Source organism: Pteropus medius, unplaced genomic scaffold (assembly GCF_902729225.1).
Source record: "Pteropus medius unplaced genomic scaffold, Ma_sr-lr_union100, whole genome shotgun sequence".
In the NCBI taxonomy this organism is placed as follows: domain Eukaryota; kingdom Metazoa; phylum Chordata; class Mammalia; order Chiroptera; family Pteropodidae; genus Pteropus; species Pteropus medius.
In genome coordinates, this window is record NW_024349799.1 from 5,890,752 (window position 1) to 5,912,109 (window position 21,358).

General features: G+C 32.8%; 1 protein-coding gene across 1 annotated transcript in view; it reads left to right on the top strand.

Annotated features, from left to right (window-relative positions):
• BRIP1 (BRCA1 interacting DNA helicase 1) overlaps positions 1-21,358 on the top strand; it is a 159,549-nt gene that overhangs the window by 37,469 nt on the left and 100,722 nt on the right. The window contains exons 7-9 of the mRNA XM_039885832.1: positions 8,506-8,796; positions 13,964-14,185; positions 16,240-16,439. Coding sequence (XP_039741766.1) covers positions 8,506-8,796; positions 13,964-14,185; positions 16,240-16,439 — 713 coding nt within the window. The remainder of the gene's footprint in view (positions 1-8,505; positions 8,797-13,963; positions 14,186-16,239; positions 16,440-21,358) is intronic.

A 21,358-nucleotide genomic window follows, 5' to 3' on the forward strand; every position in this document is an offset into this window, starting at 1 on the left:
AAAGTTTTTAGGTAGCTTCTCTCTTCGCTTTGGGGCCTCAAGTTTGTCTCCCTTGCCTATCTCCACAGAATTCTTTCATTATTTTTTTGTAGACTAGTTTTCTGGATACTTATCCTTTTTCATATGACCTTACCATGACATCTCAAAATAGAAGCTTTAAAGTCTATGAGATGTTCAGGTCTGTTCCCTGTAGTTAATGAACTCAATCTAAATGCCCCAAATGCCAGTTCCTAGGAAAGTGAGTCTTACTGGTCTTGCTCTGCCTGGGATTGAGTTTGGGCATCGTCATATGTTATTAATATAGATATTAGGTGAACCTTTTCAGCAGAGGCTATGGATGATGAACTGTTTTAAGAATAAAGGCTTGGACACATGTCTGAAGAGATGCCTACTATAGCATCTTTATCATATACACTAAATTCTTACATATATAAGGATATATACCACTCTTTGCAATCTTTTTTTTTCTAAAGTATTTTGGTTATTGTCACTTGTTTATTTTGCAGATTAAATGTAGAACCTGTAATATATATATGCCTTACTGTTAAAATATCAGCTGAAACTTATTGGATTTCGTTAAACAAAGTCACTATAAAAAAATAAATTAATTAAAAAATTTTTTTAAAAAGAAAAAAATAAATGTAGAATCTGTGATAACACTTTAAATATACACTGTCTGGTCCAGTAGTTATTAGCCACATGTGACTACTTATTTTAATTAATTAAAACTAAAATTCAGTTCCTCCATTGCATTTAATCACATTTCAAGTGCTCAATAGCCACATGTGTCTACTGGCAGGTGTATTGAGTAGTGCAGATATAGAACATTCCATCATTACAGAATATTCTATTGGGTAGTGCTGCTTTAGAGGCTTGTATATTTAGGTCCTTTTTGATTCATGTCTTGATTGTTTAGATTTTATAATCATATAGTTTTGTTTAAGAAGAGTACACAAGCATATTTCTTATTATATTACATCAAAAGGCACATAATGCCAGTTTATCTCACTACTAATGATGACAAGTTTGACCGCTTTGTTTAAGTGGTGACCCCCAGGTCTCTCCCTTATAAAGGCACATTTTCCTTTTGTAATCAGTAAGTAAGTAATCTGTAGGGTGGCACTTGGAGATGCTGTGAATATCTTGTTTTGCAATAACTTTTCAGCCAATAATTTTAGCATCCATTTAGGTAGCTTGCAGGAATCAGTTATTGCATGGTAGTTGCAAAATGAAGATTTTAGAAAATTCTATCATTTTATTTACAATTTTTAGCTGGCATTCTTCTCTAAGGAAGAGCTTTCCTTTTTCCATCTCTCTCTCCTTTGATTCTTCTTTTTTCCTTATAAACACCCCAGTTATTTCTTATGAGGGTGGTCTGTGTGACTCATCACTATACCTTTGGATTAATTTGCTATAGTCACATCTTTGTAAAGTATTGTGAATCCAGGGGAATTTTACTTTATAGCAGGTTGGACATTTTTATATGTTTGATCTTAGACTGAGAATTTTTAGATAATTAGATTGTTCAAGCATTAACTTAGATAAAAATTATAACACTTTGGATCTTTCTTGATTAATTTTACTAAAACTAACTTTTTAGAAACTGGGGCAACTGTGTTAAGGAATTCCCATTTACACTAGGCAAGAAAGTAAACAGTAAGTGGAGAGTAGGGTAACAAACACTTATGGTATCAAAAAACAACCGTGAAAAGGATCTGTCTTAATGTGCTAGCCCATTGCAGTTTAACATATTGCTTACAACCTTCACAATACAATTTGAGTGACTTCAGTTACACATTCCAGGAGACTGGCAGTCTGTTACAATCAGACTCTGAACTTTAGAGCAGGCTAATTTACAGCGATGGGATGAAGAAAGTTGTGGATTTGTATTACACACTCTCACCTGACACTGTATCTGATCTCTTACCTGCTGATTGACATCTTGAATGAGCTCTTTGAAGCAAGTTCCAGCTTAATTAAAACGTTTGCTTGGTTAGCAGTGATCTGTGAAAGCCTGTGATAAATATTGAATCAGGTTCACCTGCTGGTTGCTGTGAGTGGATAAACAGCTGCTTTGTGCAGTTTAATCATGAAACTAGCAATAGAGTACTACTACTGTTTGAATTTTTTTAAAAGAATAGTTGAAAAGGTATAGTTATGTCACTTTTGCTATCTTACTAGGGTGTGTGCTTCTGTGAGATTTTGCACAACAGACATTCGGTACCTGTTTAGATGGCTTGGACAACAACAAATGGTTGATAAAGATTAACAATAAACCCAGTTCTTTATGCCTCAAAGATTGGAGTATAATTCTACGTCCATTGGCTTTCTACCACTACCTCTTTATGTGCACGACTTTTTGAAATAAAAAAGGCAGCATTTTCCCCAAGTTAAATGGTAGATGAAAATGATCCTCTTAAAGCTTTAAGATTTAAGATTATGAATTCTAACTTCTCCACAAATTTATCATGTATTTTGTAGTAACTTGACAAACTTTTAGAATTTTCTTTTTTCATCTGTAAAATGGAATTAGAAATTAATATTACTAAACTTTTAGAATTATGTTAATATTAGATAATTAACAAACATCAAAAGAAATGAACTTATAAGCAATGGAGGAACTTTTATAAAATTATCTTCTTTGGACTATCATCTTGTTTATTCCTTTACAGAATAAATTGTAAAGAAAATGCTGTTTCCATTTGATTTCAATATAAAATCAGACATAAATCTTGGAGTAAAGCCCTCACCAAATAAGTCACAATCTTCTTTGAGTACCTGATGAGTGTTACATACTCATTGTCTAAAAATGCATGCAAACTTGTGTCTGTAGTTTCTGAGTGATCTCAAACCCTCTGTAACAGTCCATAGACTCTAATTTAAGAACTTATTTCCTAATAAATTTGGTTGAAAACTTTTGGTCAGGAAGGTATTCTGCTAAGCATTAAGCAGCTGAAGAGTAACCATAATAGTGTATATTTGTTGTGCTATGCTTCCTTTGCAGTACTTTTCGCATTTTTCAGGTATATTCTCTACCATAATTCTTAGCTCTAAGAGTTATCTACCATGGTGAGGATTCCTAATTCTCTACTTACAGTTTTTATGTTTTTATTCCTATCATCAATTTATTTGGAATTTTATGGGAAGAATAATATTTTATTTAAGTCATACTCTGCCTACTTAACATTTTTTGATATTTTATTATGCTGATACTTGCAATTATAGTTTATATTTTTTCATTATGTATATTTTCCATTGATTGAAAAACCCCACATTTATTTATCCATTCTTCTTTTGATGCAATTAGCTTGATTTCCTCACCATAAAAACAGTGATGCAAAGAATATCACTATTATATCTGTCTTAATGTGCAGTTTCTCTAGCACATATACCTAACAGTGTCATGCTGGGTCAGAGGGTTTATGTATCTTAGATTTCACTAAATCACCAGTTTGCTCTCCAAAATGGATGTGCCAATTTATTCATAGACCAGCAATTATGAAAGTTTCTTCATGGGCTTTCTAACAAACTGGTGGATGTGAAATGGAATCTAATTATGGCTTTAATTTGTATTTTCCTAATTAGTTATGAGGTTGAACATTAGTTTGCGCAGATGTTTATTGGCCTTTCAGCTTTTTTTCCCTATGATTTCTTGTTCTTGGCCATCTACTGGGTTTGTCTTTTTAAAATTGATTTGTTGGAATTTTTTATGTTATGGATATAGCAGATATCATCTCAGTTCATACCTTCTTTTTACTCTTCTTTTTTTTAAAGAGGAGTGTCTTTTTAAATAGAAATTCGACATTTTAATGAGGTTTTTTTTTTTGTCATTGTGCTTTTGTTGTATTTTTTAAGAAATCCTTCCCTACATTGGGATCTTAAAAGATATTCTCCTGTATAGGGAGAGCAATCATATGGCCTGCAAAACCTAAAATATTTCCTTTCTGGACCTTTATAGAGAATTTGTTGACACTTGCTCTAAAGAGTCTCTTGAGAATTTTTTTTTCCTTTTGAAACATAATGGGAATCTTGTTAGAAAATATTTGATTTAAATGTCAGCCAATAATAAGTTAAGATAGTTTTTATGAAGTTAATTTTATAGTTTAGGAATATTTTGTAATTATATTCAGAAAATTATGTACATAGAGAACTAACTTTAAACAGTTCTTTAATTCATGAGTAAAACTGTGTACATAGAGAACTAACTTTAAACAGTTCTTTAATTCATGAGTATTGAAAAACTCCAAAAACTACACTTTATAGAACAATTAAAAAGTAAGCACTCTTTCTTTGTCAATGAGATAAGGTGACAATTATCATTGTCTTCTACTTGGCTTGATATGTCAGGAATTCTAATGTTTCTTGAATGAATTAATGAATGAATGAGATAGTACATGTAAAGTGCTTAGCCAGGGACAGCCTTAATAAATGATAGTTATCATTAATAATGAATATATCAGGATATGAGTTTGTCACTCAAAACTAAAGTTGCCCAAATATTAGTATAACGAATGATTTTTCTTTTGGCCTTGAAAAATAACAAATTATCCTGTACTTTTCCTTTTAAAAGCTAACTTTTTTATTTTGAAGTAACTTTTCGATATGTGAAGAACTTCAGATTAGGACATTAGTTAATCATCTGTTAGATAAAATGTGGTGCATAGGTACAGTATTTGGTTTGGGGACATTAGTCGTAGTCTAGCAATTAAAAAAATTTAAACTTATAGTTATGTGCAAAACTCTATGCTCAATGAATGAGTTATATAAAGAGAAGTAAGTCAGTTTTTGTCCTAAAGGAATTTACAGTGTGGTTGAAAGACAATATATGCACATATGGAAAGTTGTGGAAACGTACAAATTACTGTATTATTGGCCTAGTTTTCCCCTTATTTCATACAAATAAGCTTTTTCTTGGTCTCTTTTCCTCTCTTCTTCTTTATATACTTATTTTTCATGTTAAGTATACCCTTTATGCCTGTTTTTAGAATTCATTTCATAGTCTTCTTTTAGAAGCTCCCCTGATTTATGAATTAGCAGCATAACTTCTCTGGCAATGAAATAGTTTCTAAATATTCCTTTGTCATTTTCTATTTCTAAACATATTTAATCACCATGCTCATTTTTACTTTTCAAGTACTTAGGTATAGTAATTTTGTTGTTATGGGAAGAGGTTGGAGAAAGTTATGGAACTTCAGAGGTAGATATTGTAATATCTTAATCTACTTGAACTTCTAATTATGGCTTTGAAAGGAATACTGGCAAGGAAGCAAGAGTTGACCTTTTTTTCAAGATCAAATCTTATAATCTTTCTTCATCCTTTCGAGAAATTTAAATATACGTCTCTTTATAGTATGACAAGAGAGGGAATAGATAGAAACTGTTAGACAATGGAACATTTTCTAAAACTCCTTGGTTACTGACCTTTTAAGAACAGTTTTGGCTACTATAGATTTGAAATGTACTTTTAAACAATTCTCTATGGAAATAATACAGCTATCACACCCACATGTATTTCTTATATTTCTCTTTAAATATTAATAGATGTATGCTATTATTTGGGTTGGGTTTTCTTGCCTTTTGTGGAAGTGAAAGAATTTTAGACATTTTTTAGCTATGGGAGAAGAATCCATCTCTTAAAGAAGTTGGTTCTACCACTTAGGCTAGCCACTTATAGGTCTTAAAGGTTGCAGGTTTGGGGGAGCCCGTGTGTTTTATCTTTCTTAAAGTGTCTTATCTATCTTTTAAAGTATTAGCCTTTAATTAAATTGGAGGATATTATGAAATCCTCACATTGCTATTTTCAGGATTCTTTCTCTGGTTTTCTTACACCATTGAAAGTTGCTGATTTGCGTACATATAATTCTCTTTTGTTATTAAATAAACGTCTTTTTGAAACTTCTGTTCTGTTGCCACATTTAGTGTTTTCCATCCTCAAATATGATTGTACCAAATCCATTAAATGGAAACTTCAATAGAAGATCACTCCTGAATAAATAATTTCTTTTAAATATAACTTTAGAAAAAGAATCAACTTTCTTTAATTTCCTTTTTCTACTCTGCTTGCCCAACCACCCATTGAAAAACCATATTCTTGAGAAGTCAGCTTTAAGTTCATAGGTGGTATAATTATTATTTCAAGCACTTTAAATCTTAAAAAAAAGTTTAATATAAATTAGTCATAGTTTATAATTTTCTCATCATGGAATGAAAAGCAAATTTAAAGTACCTAAATACTGCTCTAGTGGGAAAAATTTTCTGAAACTAGTTCTTTTGTTTTTGTTAGTACAGCTACTAGAATAACATTTTAAGATAAGCACATTCTTTATTTAAATTATTAGTGCCAAATTCATCCTTTTAAAAAATTAAAACATTTGAATACAAAGCAACAAATCATAAAGCTGTATAATAGCATCTCTTTATTTGAAAAAAAATGTATGGAAGGTATATTTATACATACATGAAAGTCTGCAAGTTATTTTGAATTATTTCTGGTTGGAGGGCCTGATTTATTTTGCATCTTTCTGTATTGTTTGGATTTTTGGTCAGGAAAAAACGTGGAATTAAATGGTATAGGTGATAAAGTTTTAAGTGGAATTGATGTTGGTGTTACATCAAAAAGTAGATGATCTCTCTAAGCCTTGGGAAAAGACCATTTTAGTGTGTTTTATGCTTGGATTAAGATATCCATATGGTATATAACAAAGCATTGGACCCGAACATTCTAATATTCAGAATGAATTTAACTGTATCATAGGGAAGAGGAATAGTATAATCGAATGAAAAGATTGAAGGTATGAAAAAGTAAACTAATTCTGCTACCTAGAGTTGCCTTAATTATTTTAGTATGTTAATTAATTAATTAATGTGATCATCGCAGAGACCAAAAAGGAATTCAGTCAGAAATACCATGATATAATTTACATCCCATTTTCTGTGTGACCATAAATTGTTAGATATTGCAGCATATGTAACGTAAACCACATGTCAGCTGTTTCCTGCCTCACTGTTGACAAGAGCTCCATTCATAACTCTTCTTTTTATCCTTTCAGTGAATAAGTAATTATTCAATATAGAAGGCAGGATATTTGGAACTAGCTATTTAATGTGGCAGCACTCTGTAATGAAATCTGCTGTTAATGGCAACCTGAGAAGGGAATGTAACAATTCCAGCATGGCTGTAACTTTATCTTTGACTGACTATTTATTTGGCACATCAGTGAACCTTTTATCCCAGTGAGTGACAGTTCCAGAAGGGTCACATTTACATCCATTCTATCATGTATTGTAATATTTAATGGTGGACAAGGTTGAGCGAGACTGGGAGTAATTTGAACTTGCTTTTCCACTGAGTTGAGGCTAAAAGACAGTTTGATCTCCAGTATTGTGGTGTAACATGCTATGACTTAGCATTTGTTTATGAAGGCTAATCTTACTGATTATAATTTTTTTAAAAACCCTCAGTTAAGTGCTATAATCATTCTACTAAACTAAAACTCTTCAATATAAATTCTCTTAAGCTTCTCTGCTACTTAGCTTTTTCCCTTGTCAGTGACCACTTCTATAGACTAACCATTTTACAGTATTTCTCTTGAAAGAGGCTACATTCTGTCTCATGTAGTAATAGAGGTTGTGTTACGTGGTAGTTATTAAGAACCCACGAGTTCTAATATATAACACTAAACTTTTACTTTCAAGAGTTTAGTAACAGGAGAGAAAAAATCAGGTAAATATTAGACTGTATTCCTGATAGTCCATATAGTGTGTGTGTTTAAGGAGACATTTATATAACTATTTCAGTTATGAAACTGAATTATGAGTAAAATTGTCCAGAGAAGCTATCTGAATGATAATTTTACTGATGGTTTTACATTCTGTGGTAATTGAATTTCATACATACTTGTTCCATATAAGCAACCTTATTAAATGTTAATAATTTGCATTCATTTTTATACCTTTGCTAGAGAATAGTTTTCCCTTCTTTACCTGTTGTTTAGTGATGCTTTCGATTCAACTTGATATTTCTATTCTTTTGTAAGCTATACTTAAAATAGTTCTTAATTTTTTCATATATCATAAGATATCTGATTGGGCTATGCTGTGAACAAGAATAGCACTATCAACTCTAAACTGAAATATGATAAGTTCACCTAAGCAAAAATTAAAGTTGACCTCAATTTTGCCTTATTATTTTTATAATTTATGAGAGGAAAGTTAAAATGTACTTAAAATATTTGAAATTTGAAAGTTGGAGTGGTATGTTAGAAACCAGTGCAAATATGGAAACATCATTTATAACTTTTAAAAGTGAAAGAGAACCAATTTGAAATGGAATTTGTAGTTTTTTCTTTAATGGAAAATTTTAAATATCTTGAAATTTCTCTTTATTTGGCAGTTATGATTTATTACTTACGGGTTCGGATTCTGTGAGAAGTTTGATAACATTTTTATGGTAGTCCAGACATTAGTTATCTTCCTTTTTTTCTTTCTTTTTTTTTTTTTGTACAGCTCTCTGGTCATTGTTCTAGGTGCTATTGTTCTACTAAACAAGGAAACGGTCAAGATTCTTCAAATGCCATTAAGAAGGATCAGGGGGCAAAATCCAAGATACCAAAAATATATTTTGGGACACGTACACACAAGCAGATTGCTCAGATTACTAGAGAGCTCCGGAGGACAGCATACTCAGGGGTCCCAATGACTGTTCTTTCCAGCAGGGATCATACTTGTGTCCATCCTGAAGTAGTAGGTAACTTCAATAGAAATGAAAAGTGCATGGAATTGCTGGATGGAAAAAATGTGAGTAAAGTTATTTTGTTTCAGAGAAAAAAATAAGGCTAAAAAGATTTAAATTACTCAATTTTTTAATGTGTTCATTTTGTGTTTTATGTATTTCAGTGATAAATTATGAAAATCAAATTAATTGTTCACATTGATATTTTTTGAAAAATAATTTAACCGTAAGAAAATTTTTATTTAAGTTTAAAGTTATGTATGGGCTTTTGTCCTAAAGATTGGAGGTATTTAATTTCTTGAAATTAATTTCCATTTTAATCAGATGTCTTCTTACTTCTAAGTTCTTCTACCAAAAATAGTCAAATATGGTTGATGTTATATGAGGAAATAAAAGTATTTAAATGATTTAGTTTAATTAGATCTAGTTAATATATTTTATGTATTTAAAAATTCCAAAGGAAAATAGTTTAGGCTCTCTCTTTAAGCAAATTTTAAAGTGCTTTTTAATGGAATGAGAAATATAATGATTATCCTATCTCCTAATTCTGTTAACACAAGCTTTTCTTTCCAAAAAACATTATGAATTATTAACTTCAAAGATATGTCATTGGTAGTTTTAAAATTTTCCAGATAAATCTTGAATACATGAATTGGGGCTAGGTAGAAATAGAGAAGTCTTTTTTACCAAAGACATATGAATTTTAAATAATTTTTTGCCAAAGTAGTCTGTGTACCTGTTTGATAACTACTTTACTCTAAAACGGAAGTTACAAGTCTGGAATTATACCCAGAAATTATTGATGAACTATACATAGAGAGTATATAAAATGACCAATGATATTTTAATACATTCTGAATGTTGTATAGCTTTCACTAGTGTTTTGTCACAGAGTTGGTTCTACACAAAGAGCTATGAGCTATTGCCCCTAGAGTTTCATTTAATTGATATATCACCTACCATATAATGTAAATAAGTTATTTTAATTATGCTTTTTTTCTCAATGCTTTCTTTTATTAGATGGAAACTTATCAAGCTTTATTTGGGGATATTCAAAAGATGCTTCCAATAGATATTGAAACATGTGAATATGAAGTATTAGTACTAAGGAACTTCAGTGGAAAAACTTAAGTAACTTGTTCAGAGCCAGGAAGAAAATACAGATTATTGAATCAAAACCATTGTTGAAATTCTATTTGTATTTATTTATGTGTAAGTTATTTTTAACAAACTGAGGAACTATGCAGTCTCTTCACTCTGTATATTTAAAAAGTTCTCTTTAAGGAGAGATGAAAATATTAAAAAGTCAAGTGCTAAAAGAAATAGAGAAAAGGCTCTTCATGGTAAAACCTCAGAAATTTTATGCTTAAGTGGATTTCTTTCTGTAAGTGGCTAATTGATCTACTGGATTCCTCAAATTCTTGAAATTTGTTTTTTGTCTATGCAGGAAAACTTGCTGGCATTGTCATCTTTTTATTGTTTTTGGGAAAATGATAACATAATTTATTATTTATTTGTTACCATTGTCAAAAGACTGTGCATTAAAAGCATATAGTCTTTCATACAACTAAAAAAAAGCAAAAAGCCTTATTTTGTGTAATTCTCTAGAATCCTGCAGTGCTGATTATTTTTTGATTGATCTTCACTGTCATGAGTTTGAATCCTGTAAAAGTAAAAAGTAATTTTCATTGGCATTTAGTTTCTGTTTTAAAGTAAACAAATCTTTTGTTTTTTAATATTAGCAATATAAATAATTGAAGATACCTACATGTAGTTATTTATCTTGACCTAATTCTACCTCAGAATTCTTAGCTCATAGGCATACATGAACATTCTTTTTCTTGTTCCCAAGCCCTCAAGGTAATTTGGTATTGTAATGAGGGCCAATTACAAAGTCACTATAGGTGTCTGTGTTTACTATGGCTGAATCGCCAAAGCAAAATGATAGATAACTGACAGTTTGAGTGTAAAAGAGTTTAAAGTGTGATAACGCTTCAATTGACAGACTCCCCTCAGGGTTATGTTACACTGCTAAAATGGATGAGCTTTTCTGGTTTTGCTATCAGCCTGACAAGAGTGTCATTCTAAGTGCCCTTAAAGTGTAAACTTTCTGATTTTTTGGCTTGATCCAAAGGCACATGTGTTTTTGTTCACTGTTTTACTAAAATGCTCTTACACTGAAAAAGCAATGCACTTATTTGTTAAAAGTTAATTTTATTTCAGTTAAGAAAAAAAAATCTTAACTAGCCCCAGAAATAATTCTAAAAAATTATTTTAAGTATGGAAGAATATCTATTTTTGTTAAGATGAGATTTAACAGTTTCTAACTTAGACTCAAAAGTTACCTACCTTGGTGATCATTTTGTACAAATATAAGTTTTCAGAATAGTACAGAAGATATTAGGAATGAAGAAATGCTGAATATATTATTAAACTCAATTTACATCAAAATCATAGTGAAAAATACTTAGTACCTCTCCACCTGTCTCTGGACTCCCAAATTATAAAATTTTAGAGCTGGAAGGAACCTTAGAAATTATAGTCAGTGGGTCAGAGGAATCTTAAAAGACTTCTGGTTCAACTACTCTTTTGATGCCTACTCACATGAAAAAAAATGAGCCCTGAGGTTTGCCCAGTATCAGACAACTAATTAGCAAGAAAGGAGGCAAGTTTTCTGACTCTTAGCCATTGCTCTTTGGATTATTCTAGGAATAAAAATAAAAGATGGCATATGGTGTGAGGAAGTTAATATAGCATGAAAGGTAAAAAAAGAATAGTAGAGGTTAGACAAAGTAAGTGAAAATAAAAATGAACTAAATAAAGAAGGTTGGGTGAGCCCTTCTTCCACATTTTTATTTTTAATATCTTGGAGGATCAGCAAGTGGCTTCTCTTAACATGGCTGAATACAAAGCTTTAGAAGAACCAGTGGTCCTCAGCTGATCATGCCTTGTCCTTGGATTTGCTGACATTCTTTTAAAGGTTATGAAGCTTTTATGCTTTGCTCCATTTCTAGCAATTTCTAGGTACTTTTGTGTATGTAATGATCTATATATGTTTTGAAAACATAGGTTTGCCTTTTGGATAGTTTAGTTAAATATACATATATGTTTGCCTTTTGGTTCATAGTTGAAAATACATGTATACATATATAAAGCACATATATATGTAATAGTTTCTCACTTGTTAAGAACAGCAAACTGGAAAATATAAGTATTAGATTTCAAAATCACACTTAATTTTTTTTATTAGTACATAGAATTAATGAAAATAAAAATAACCCATTATTTTACCACTTAGTCTCAAATGACGATTGAAAAACAAAAGTAATAACATACACGTGGTTAGAAAATGCAGAATTATAGAAAGGCATAAAATGGAAAGAGATCTCTCTTTCCTGTTCTTCCCACTCCCTTAACCCTTCAAGGAAACTACAGTAAAGTTTTATGTATATTCTTCCAAAATATTTAAAATATGTATTTCCTGTAATCTATGTGTATATATTCTGCGCTTAAACACACTAGCACAGAGATAAATCCAACTCGTTTTTTAAGGGCTATATCTTTTGTGTGAATTTACCATAATTTAAAATATCCTCTCTTGGTAGACATTTGCTTTATTTCCAGTTTTTTGGCTATTAAACAGTATATATAATATATATATGTAATACATATTCACATTAATGGTGAAGTTTAAAATTTTGATAGTTATTGACAAATTGCTTATGTCCTTTACTAATAATGCCTATTTATACTCCTACTAACTTTATACATTTTAAATGGGATATGACACATATTTGCTAGGGCTGAGTTTTATCAAATATCTCATTTTTTTCATTAGTATATGTTAATAGAATTTTTTTACTTCCAATAATAGAATGGCAAAGGACAATTAGTATATGAAAGAAGAGATGTAAATTACTCTTGAAACTTGTTAGAGACTTCACATAATATTATGTCAAACCTTGCTAGAAAGTTTAAAAAATACAATCAAAACAAAAAGATTCCATTTTTTACCTTTAAAATAGGCTAAGATAATATTAGTGTTGATAAAGGTATGGGAAAAGAGTAATGTAAAATAATATACACTTTCTGGAGGATAAATTGATAGTATCATGTTCAAGAAATTTAGAAACTTAAAAATACTTAATACTCTCTGATCCCATAATGCCATTTCTAAAATGTATACTAAGAAAATGTTTAGAAATGGACATAAAAATTATCATTGCAGCATTATTTATGAAGCAAAAATTGGTAACAGTCTTATTGTTCAATAATAATGAAACTGGTTTATCAACTGGTATTCAATTCAGTGTACATATATGAGAAACAATGAAAAAATCCTTAGTAATGTGAGAATATTTTTTATAGGGGTTTTAATAAAATAGGCTTAGAGAAAAAAATAATCTCAGTTTTGTAAAACAATGTTTATTTATTGTGGCTAGATTGTTAATAATTCTCAATGACTGGGGAAAATTTGCTTTCTTCTCATTATTTTAATATTGGGTCACATTGTAAAGATATATCCATAAACTACATATATAAAGAGAAGAAATAGGAAATGAAATACATCAAAATGTTAATAGTACATTTTTTGTGTGTGAAGAAATTATAGCTAATTTAGGTTCTCTTGGTATTCTTTTGTATTTTCCAAATATTTTATGGTGAGCACTGTTATTTTATTTTTTCCCCTAGGATGTTCCTCCCGCTCTTCCTCTTTCTCTCCTTCCTCTCTCCCTCTCTCCCTTTCTCCCTTCTTTCTTCCTTCCTTTCTTTTTACTTATGTATATCTGATTAAGTGATACTGTCTCATGGCTCAAATTTAAAAAATGCAAAAGTGTGTGTACAGAAAAATTTATCCCACTCCTGTCCTCAAGTCACTTAGCCCTCACCTTTGAATGCAACCAATGATATCATTGCTCTTATGTATCTTGCCAGAAATATTTTGCCTAATATCACTTTAGTCAGAGCAAAGCCAAAACAAACATAATTTTAATAATATATTTATCAAATTAATTTGGAATATATAAGAGCTATACTGATCTAGATCTCTGTTGAGTCAACTAATATAGTTTCTTTAAAATGGTTGTGATTGTAGGTATGGTGTAATTTTTCTCCTCTATAAAATCTTTGCCTTGTGGCTTTAATGATGTTCCTAAAATTCTGAGATAAACTTGTTTTATTTCTTCTGTTTCAGTATTGGTTCACATTTCAGTTATGCATATTTGTTTTCAGGGTAAATCCTGTTATTTTTATCATGGTGTTCATAAAATTAGTGATCAACACACATTACAGACTTTTCAAGGGATGTATAAGGCCTGGGACATAGAAGAACTCGTCAGCTTGGGGAAAAAAGTAAAGGCATGTCCATATTACACAGCACGAGAACTAATGGAAAACGCTGACATAATATTTTGTCCCTACAACTATCTTCTAGATGCACAAATAAGAGAGAGTGTGAGTAGATATTTAAAAATTAGAACTTTTTTTCTACTTATTGGGATATAAGTGGTGAATTTAAAAGCTTTTAGATGTTTTAATGTCTTTTACTTTATTTTTTACTTAAAGTTAATTTATGTAAGTGTATAATCATATTAAAGTAATGAAAACATATTCTAAGGTGTATTAAAAACTGTATTTTAGACCTTGTCATTTTAATTTCCAAAGTAATAAGTACTTTTAAGGACCTAGTCCTGAAGTAGGATTATAGCAGGGTTTTTCAGCCTAAATAGTGGTGACATTTTGGGCTGGATAATTCTTTTTTGTGATGGGCTGTCTTGTGCATCGTAGAATGTTTAGCAGCATCTCTGGTTTTATCCACTAGATGCCAGTAGCACCCTCACATTATCACAATCAAAAATGTCTCCAGACATTTTGAAATATCCCGTGGTGCAAAATTACCCTTAGTTGAGACCCATTTATAGCTATCACCTTTCTATTTATGAATAGTCAGAAAGAATTATTTTAAAACATTTATCTGAAAAATCTGTTTTGAAAAACTGATGTTGGGAAAATATGCACCCTATGCAATTTATACTTTGTGAGCTTTTGAGAAGTGAACTTTGGATACAGCATTTATGTTTATTTGCCTTTTTTTTCTTAGAGACATCCAGCATATGAAAAAAAAAGTGAATAACTTTGGTATACTCAATTGTTATTTCACTCTTCAGATCTGACTGCACAACTCTCATTAGCTTTCTATTTCCTTAAGTTCAGAATTAATAGCCAGTATGTTCACTACCCCTACTCTACTATCTTACCTCTCATTTGGTTGCCTCTTAGCCAGGTCTCTTTCCTCCAAGCAACTGTACAGATTAGTGACAGATCAGTCTTCTAAAATTTTTTTATATCTTTCCTCTGCTTAAAAACCTATTATTGCTCTTTGCTCATGGGGTAAAGTCCATATTTCTTAAGCTTACTCTCAGGATGCTCAGTAGTCTAACCTGAATCTGCCTTTTGAGGCTTCTCTGCTGCAAACTCCCAACTTGAATCCTTTAATAGTTACTTCTTCTTCCTCGTTCTTTCCTATATCCCTGCCTTTGATGACACCTATATTGAAATGAAATGCCCTACTCTCTGTCTATCCAAATCCAAATCCTATTCATCTTTAAACCCCAGTGTATTTCCTGTTTTTTTTTTCTCGTCATCTTCAGCTTTCTGTATATTATATTGTTTCAGAATAACTCATTGACAGTTACTTTGTATTAGTCAGGACTCTTCCAGTCGCACATTCAGATTCAGTAGAGCTTAAGAAAAAATACTTGACTGACTCTTCATTGTGATGGCTCTATTCTCAGGCAAGTTCTTTCCAGTGGGAACAAAGATAACCATAAGTAGCTAGCTGGAAAAAAGAATGTGATCTTACATGAGTCACCCAAAATTACTCTGATTAGCCTTGCTTGGATCTTATATCCATTCTCGAACCAGCCACTATAACTATGTAGGGATGGAATACTTGATTTAATTGACAAGCCCGGGCTCTGAGTCAACTTATGTTGTGAGAATGGTTAACAGATTAATAGTCCTGCCAACATCACGTGAGAGTTGGGGAAGAGCAGTTCTCAGAATGAAGAGTTACAGAACAGACTAAAATGAAAGATACCTACTATATTTTATTAGTATTTTCAGAGTCTTTTGAATCTTCTTATTTTAGTTTTAAAGGTTATTTTACTCTGCTTTTTACATTATGTTGGTGGTTCCTTCATGGTGGAATTTTTATACCCCTTTGCATAGCCAGCTGGACCTTGATCCAGTCTCACTTAACACATATTATTTTTGTTGTGGTAGGTTTGAAAAGTATTTTGAGAGTGAAAAGTGGCAAACTCTGAAATGTTGAGCTGATATTTATTTGGCCTTAGTGCTTTAGAAGTTTTAATACCTAGAATCAGTTGCTTATATACTTGCACTTGCAATATTGGCTTATAGTATGAATTATTAAATGCAATAACTTGCCTACTGCTGTTAAGTCCATTTTGCTGAATGTTTTACAGGAAAATTTTTTTATCTTATAGATGGATATCAATCTGAAAGAACAGGTTATCATTTTAGATGAAGCTCATAACATCGAGGACTGTGCTCGGGAATCAGCAAGTTATAGTGTAACAGAAGTTCAGCTTCGGTTTGCTCGAGATGAACTAGATAGTATGGTCAACAATAACATAAGGAAGAAAGACCATGGACCCCTACGAGCTGTGTGCTACGGCCTCATTAAGTAAGAGCACTTGTCTATCAGTGTCATGTGTGCTGCCTTTGTATTAAAAATATTTTATTATGCCAGAGTATTTTACAGTTAGTATACTTTGACGAGGCTACTTGGGAAATGGATTGTTCCTTGCCAGTTAAACTTTTAAAAATAGGTTAGTCCAAATTTTGTAATGTTCAAAAGAATATAATGTGGGCCTGAATAGGCACTTCTCTCAAGAAAATATATAAATGGCCCACAGACATGAAAAGATGCTCAACTTCACTAGCTATTAGAAAAATGCAAATCAAAACCACAGTGAGATACCACCTCACACCTGTTAGAATGGCTACTATCAACAAGACAGGAAATAATAAGTGTTGGAAAGGTTGTGGGAGAAGAAAAGGAACCCTCATACACTGCTAGTGGGACTATAAATAGGTATAGTCATTATGGAAAACAGTATGGAAGTTCCTCATAAAATTAAGAATAGAGCTACCATATGACCCAGCAGTTCCTCTTCTGGATATCTGACCCCCAAATTTGAAAACATTTCTTCATAAAGATATATGTACCCCTAAGTTCATTGCAGCATTATTAACAGGGGCCAAGACATGAAAACAACCCAAGTGTCCTTCAATGGATGATTAGATAAAGATGTGGTACATATGTACAATGGAGTGTTACTGAGCCACAAGAAAGATGAAATGCTGCTATTTTTGGCAACATGGATGGATCTCAAGGATGTCATGCTAAGCAAAATAAGTCACACGGAAAAGTCAAGAACCATATGATTTCACTCACGTAAGATATAAAACTGAAAACAGCAAATGAGCAAACAAGACAAACAAACCAAAACTCATAGGCACAGAGAGCAGGATGATGGTTAACAGAGGAAAAGGAAGGTGTAGGGGAGGTGGAAGAGAGGATAAAGGGGGTCAAATATATGGTGATGGAAGGAAACGTGACTTTGGTGAACTTACAATACAATATAAAGATGGTATATTATAGAATTGTATACTTGAAACTTACATAATTTTATTAACTAGTGTCGCTCCAATAAATTTAAAAGTAGAGGAATCAGATTCTGACTTGATGACCACATCTGTATGTTTGGAAGGTGATGCGTCCTACCTTCGCTGGGACAGAAACTCTCGTGTTCAGGACCCTTCCAGACCTCACCCTATGTATCTTTTCATCTGACTATTTATCTGTATCTTTCATTATATAATAAACCAGTAAACATAAGTGATCCCTAAGTTCTGTAAGCTGTTCTAGTAAATGATCAAATCCAAGGAGGGATCATGGGGACCTCCCACTTATAGCTAGTTGGTTAGAAGCACAGATGACAACCTATGCTTTTACAATTGGCATCTGAGGTGAGAGTAGGGAAAGGACAGTCTTATGAGACTGCGCACTTAACCTGTGGGGTCAGTGCTAATTCTTGTTTGTGTCAGAACTGAGTTATAGTCATGCGCCACATAATGATGTTTTGGTCAATGACGGACCACATATATGACGTCGGTCTCATAAGACTATATTGGAGCCGAAAAATTCCTATTGCCTAGTGACATCATAGCCATCTTAACGTTGTAGTGCAATGCATTATGTGTTTGTGGTGTTGCTGGTGTAAATAAACCTACTGCACTGTCAATTGTCTAAAAGTATAGCACATACAGTTATGTATAGTTTATAATACTTGATAATGATAATAAATGACTCTGTTACTCGTTTCTCTGTTTATTATACTATACTTTTTATCCTATTGTTAACTTAGAGTATGCTTTTTCTACTTAAAAAAAATTTAGTGTAAAACAACATGCTGTGTTAAACTGGACTAAGCCTCGTACATCTTGTGTTTGCTACATCTCTTGAGTGCATCATTTTCTTTGTGCTTGATTTAATCTCAAGTTGTTTTGTTTATCATGGTACCTAAGCATACAAAATCCACTGCTATTCCTGCCAGTAAGAGGCTACATCGAGTATTGACCTGGAAACAAAATTAAAAGTGATTAAGGACTACGAAGATGGGTAGTCATTGATAGCTATTGCTCGCCAGTGAGGCATGTCCCATTCCAACATGGCCATAATCTTGAAGAATACGAACAAAGTGATAGATGCTTAAAGGATCATCTTCATTGCAGGCAATGAGACTAATAAAAATTTGAGATGCGTCCATATCAGATATGGAGAAATTTCTAATGACCTAGATTAAAGATCAGACACAAAAGCAAATCTCTTTTAGTACCATGACGATCACAGCCAAAGCAAAAATTGTGTTTGCGATGTTGAAAGAGAAGGGTGGATATGACTACAATGTTGAATTTACTGCTAGCTTTGGTTGGTTTAAACCAGGGGTCCTCAGCCCTGGGGCCACGGACCTCTCAGGAACCAAGCTTCACAGCAGGAAGCGAGTGAAGCTTCATCTGTATTTGTAGCCGCTCCCCAGCTATAGCATCATTGCCTCAGCTCCACCTCAGATCATCAAGTATTAGATTCTCATAGGAGCACTGGTCCCTGGTGCCAAAAAGGTTGGGGACTGCTGATTTAAATCATTCAAGAATTGTTATTCATTACATAATATGAAAGTGAGTGGTGAATTTGTGAGGGCTGATGTGAAGGCAGCTGAAGAATTTTTGGAAACTAAATAAGCTGATTGTGGAGGAAAATTACTTGCCAAAGCAAATATTTAATATGAATGAACTCCCTATTCTGGACGTGGATGCCTCAAAGGACTTTCATCTATAAGGAGACCAAGTCAATGCTAGGTTTCAAGGCTTTTAAGGACAGGATAATAGTCTGGCTTGGGGGCAATGTTGCAGATGACAAATTGAAACCCTTTGTGATCATTCACAGTAAGAACTTGAGAGCCTTCAAGCATATCAATAAACATGCTGCCAGTATACTGCAGGAGCAAGATGTCATGAATGACTTACATTCTCTTCCAAGACGCTCTCCAGAATTGCTATGCCAGTGAAATGGAGTACTGTTTGGAGAGTAACATTTTTCAAGATTTTTGTTTATTGTTGATTATACTTCCAGACATCCTTCTTTTATTGGTGATCTTCATTCCAATCTCAAGGTGATATTTCTTCCTCCAAACAGTGGATCAAGGGTTATAGCATCTTTCAAGGCCTACTCCATGAGTAGGACCTTTGCCCAGGCTATCGATACAACTGAGAAGACACTGCTGCAGTTTTGGAAGGCTTACAACATCTATGACTGCATTAAGAACCTTGCTTGGGCTTGGTGTGATATCATCAATGAGTGTAGGAATGGCATCCTGAAGAAGACACTCAAGAGGTTCGTCCATGACTTTAAAGGATTTGCTAAGGATGAGAAGGTTGCAAAAATCAACAAGTCTGTGGTTGAGATGACAAACAACTTTAAACCTGGGTTCAGATGAGGATGACATTGAGGAGCTCCTAAAGGTGATTTCTGAGGGATTGACTAATCTAAGGAGTTTGGAACTGGAAAGGAACACATAGCTGAAGATGAGGCAAGAGAAAAGGAAACTGCAGGAGAAGTAAAAAGAACTCCCAAGAAAATTCGCACTGAAGGGGTTAGCAGAGCTTTTGCAAACCTCAACAAAGAAAGCTATCTTTTATAAATCTAGGGTTTAGCCTAAGTATACAGTGTTTATAAAGTCTACAGTAGTGCACAGTGATGTCCTAGGCCTTTACATTCACCCACCACTCACTCACTGACTCACCCGCTGACTCACCCAGAACAACTTCCAGTCCTACAAGCTCCATTCATGGTAAGTGCACTATACAGGTGTACCATTTTTTTTCTTTTATATTGTATCTTTTCTATGTTCAGATACACAAATACTTAACCATTGTTACAGTTGCCTATGGTATTCATTTTAGTACCATGCTGTACAGGTTTGCAGCCTAGGAGTAGCAGGCTATATACCATATAGACTAGGTGAAGAATAGGCTATTACAACTAGGTTTGTGTAAGTACACTCTATGATGTTTGCATAACGGCAAAATTTCCTATGGATTCATTTCTCAGAATGTATCCCCATCGTTAACTGACACATGACTGTATAGGAGACACACAGGAATGTTTTTTCTAGACAACTGCTATGATATCTTCTGGTTTTCCTTCTCACGGTCTGTTCTTTCTCAAATCGTTTTGATAGTTACTTTGTTTGATGTCTAAATTTTGAAGTGCCTCAGGACTTGGCCCTGGGACCTCATTTCATTTCTAACTCTGCACTTCCCTCAGATACATAACCCAGTAGTATCATAACAGTACTAGTGAGGCCTGAATCTGTGTTCTAGCCCCAACCTCTCCCTGGAATGCTATTTTCATATATCCAACTATACTTTATATCTGTTTGATTATCGAATTTCAACTTTCCAAAATAAAACTCCATTCTCTACTAATACCCGCCATCTGCCCCAGTACCAACCAGTTCCTCAAATCAAAAATCTAAGTATTATTCCTGATTAGTGCCCTACCTCATTCAACTTATCAGTAGATTTTGTAAATGCTATCTGCACAGTATATTCCAAATCCTTCAATCTCATATTTATCATCACACAATCATCTCTCAATTAGAATATTGTAACTGTCTCCTGCTTTCACTCTTGCCTTTCTCCTACAACCCATTCAGGCTTTGAAGCTGGAATTATTTTTCAAATACTTGAAATAGATGGTATCTCTTATATAAAATCTTCCATTTAAATCTTTCCCATTGCACTTCGAATAGAATCTTAATTTCTTATCCTGGCTTAACATGATCTGATTCTTGCTTATCACTCTAACATTGTTTATACCATTATTCCTTTTTGCCCATTGTGTTGCAACTATTTTGGCTTTCTTTCAGGCCCTTAAATCAGCAAAATTTGTTAACTAACCTCAGGATCTTTGCACAATTCTTTCTGATTCTCCCATGATTGGGTACATTTTGCCTTCTATTGTTAGAATAAATGTCA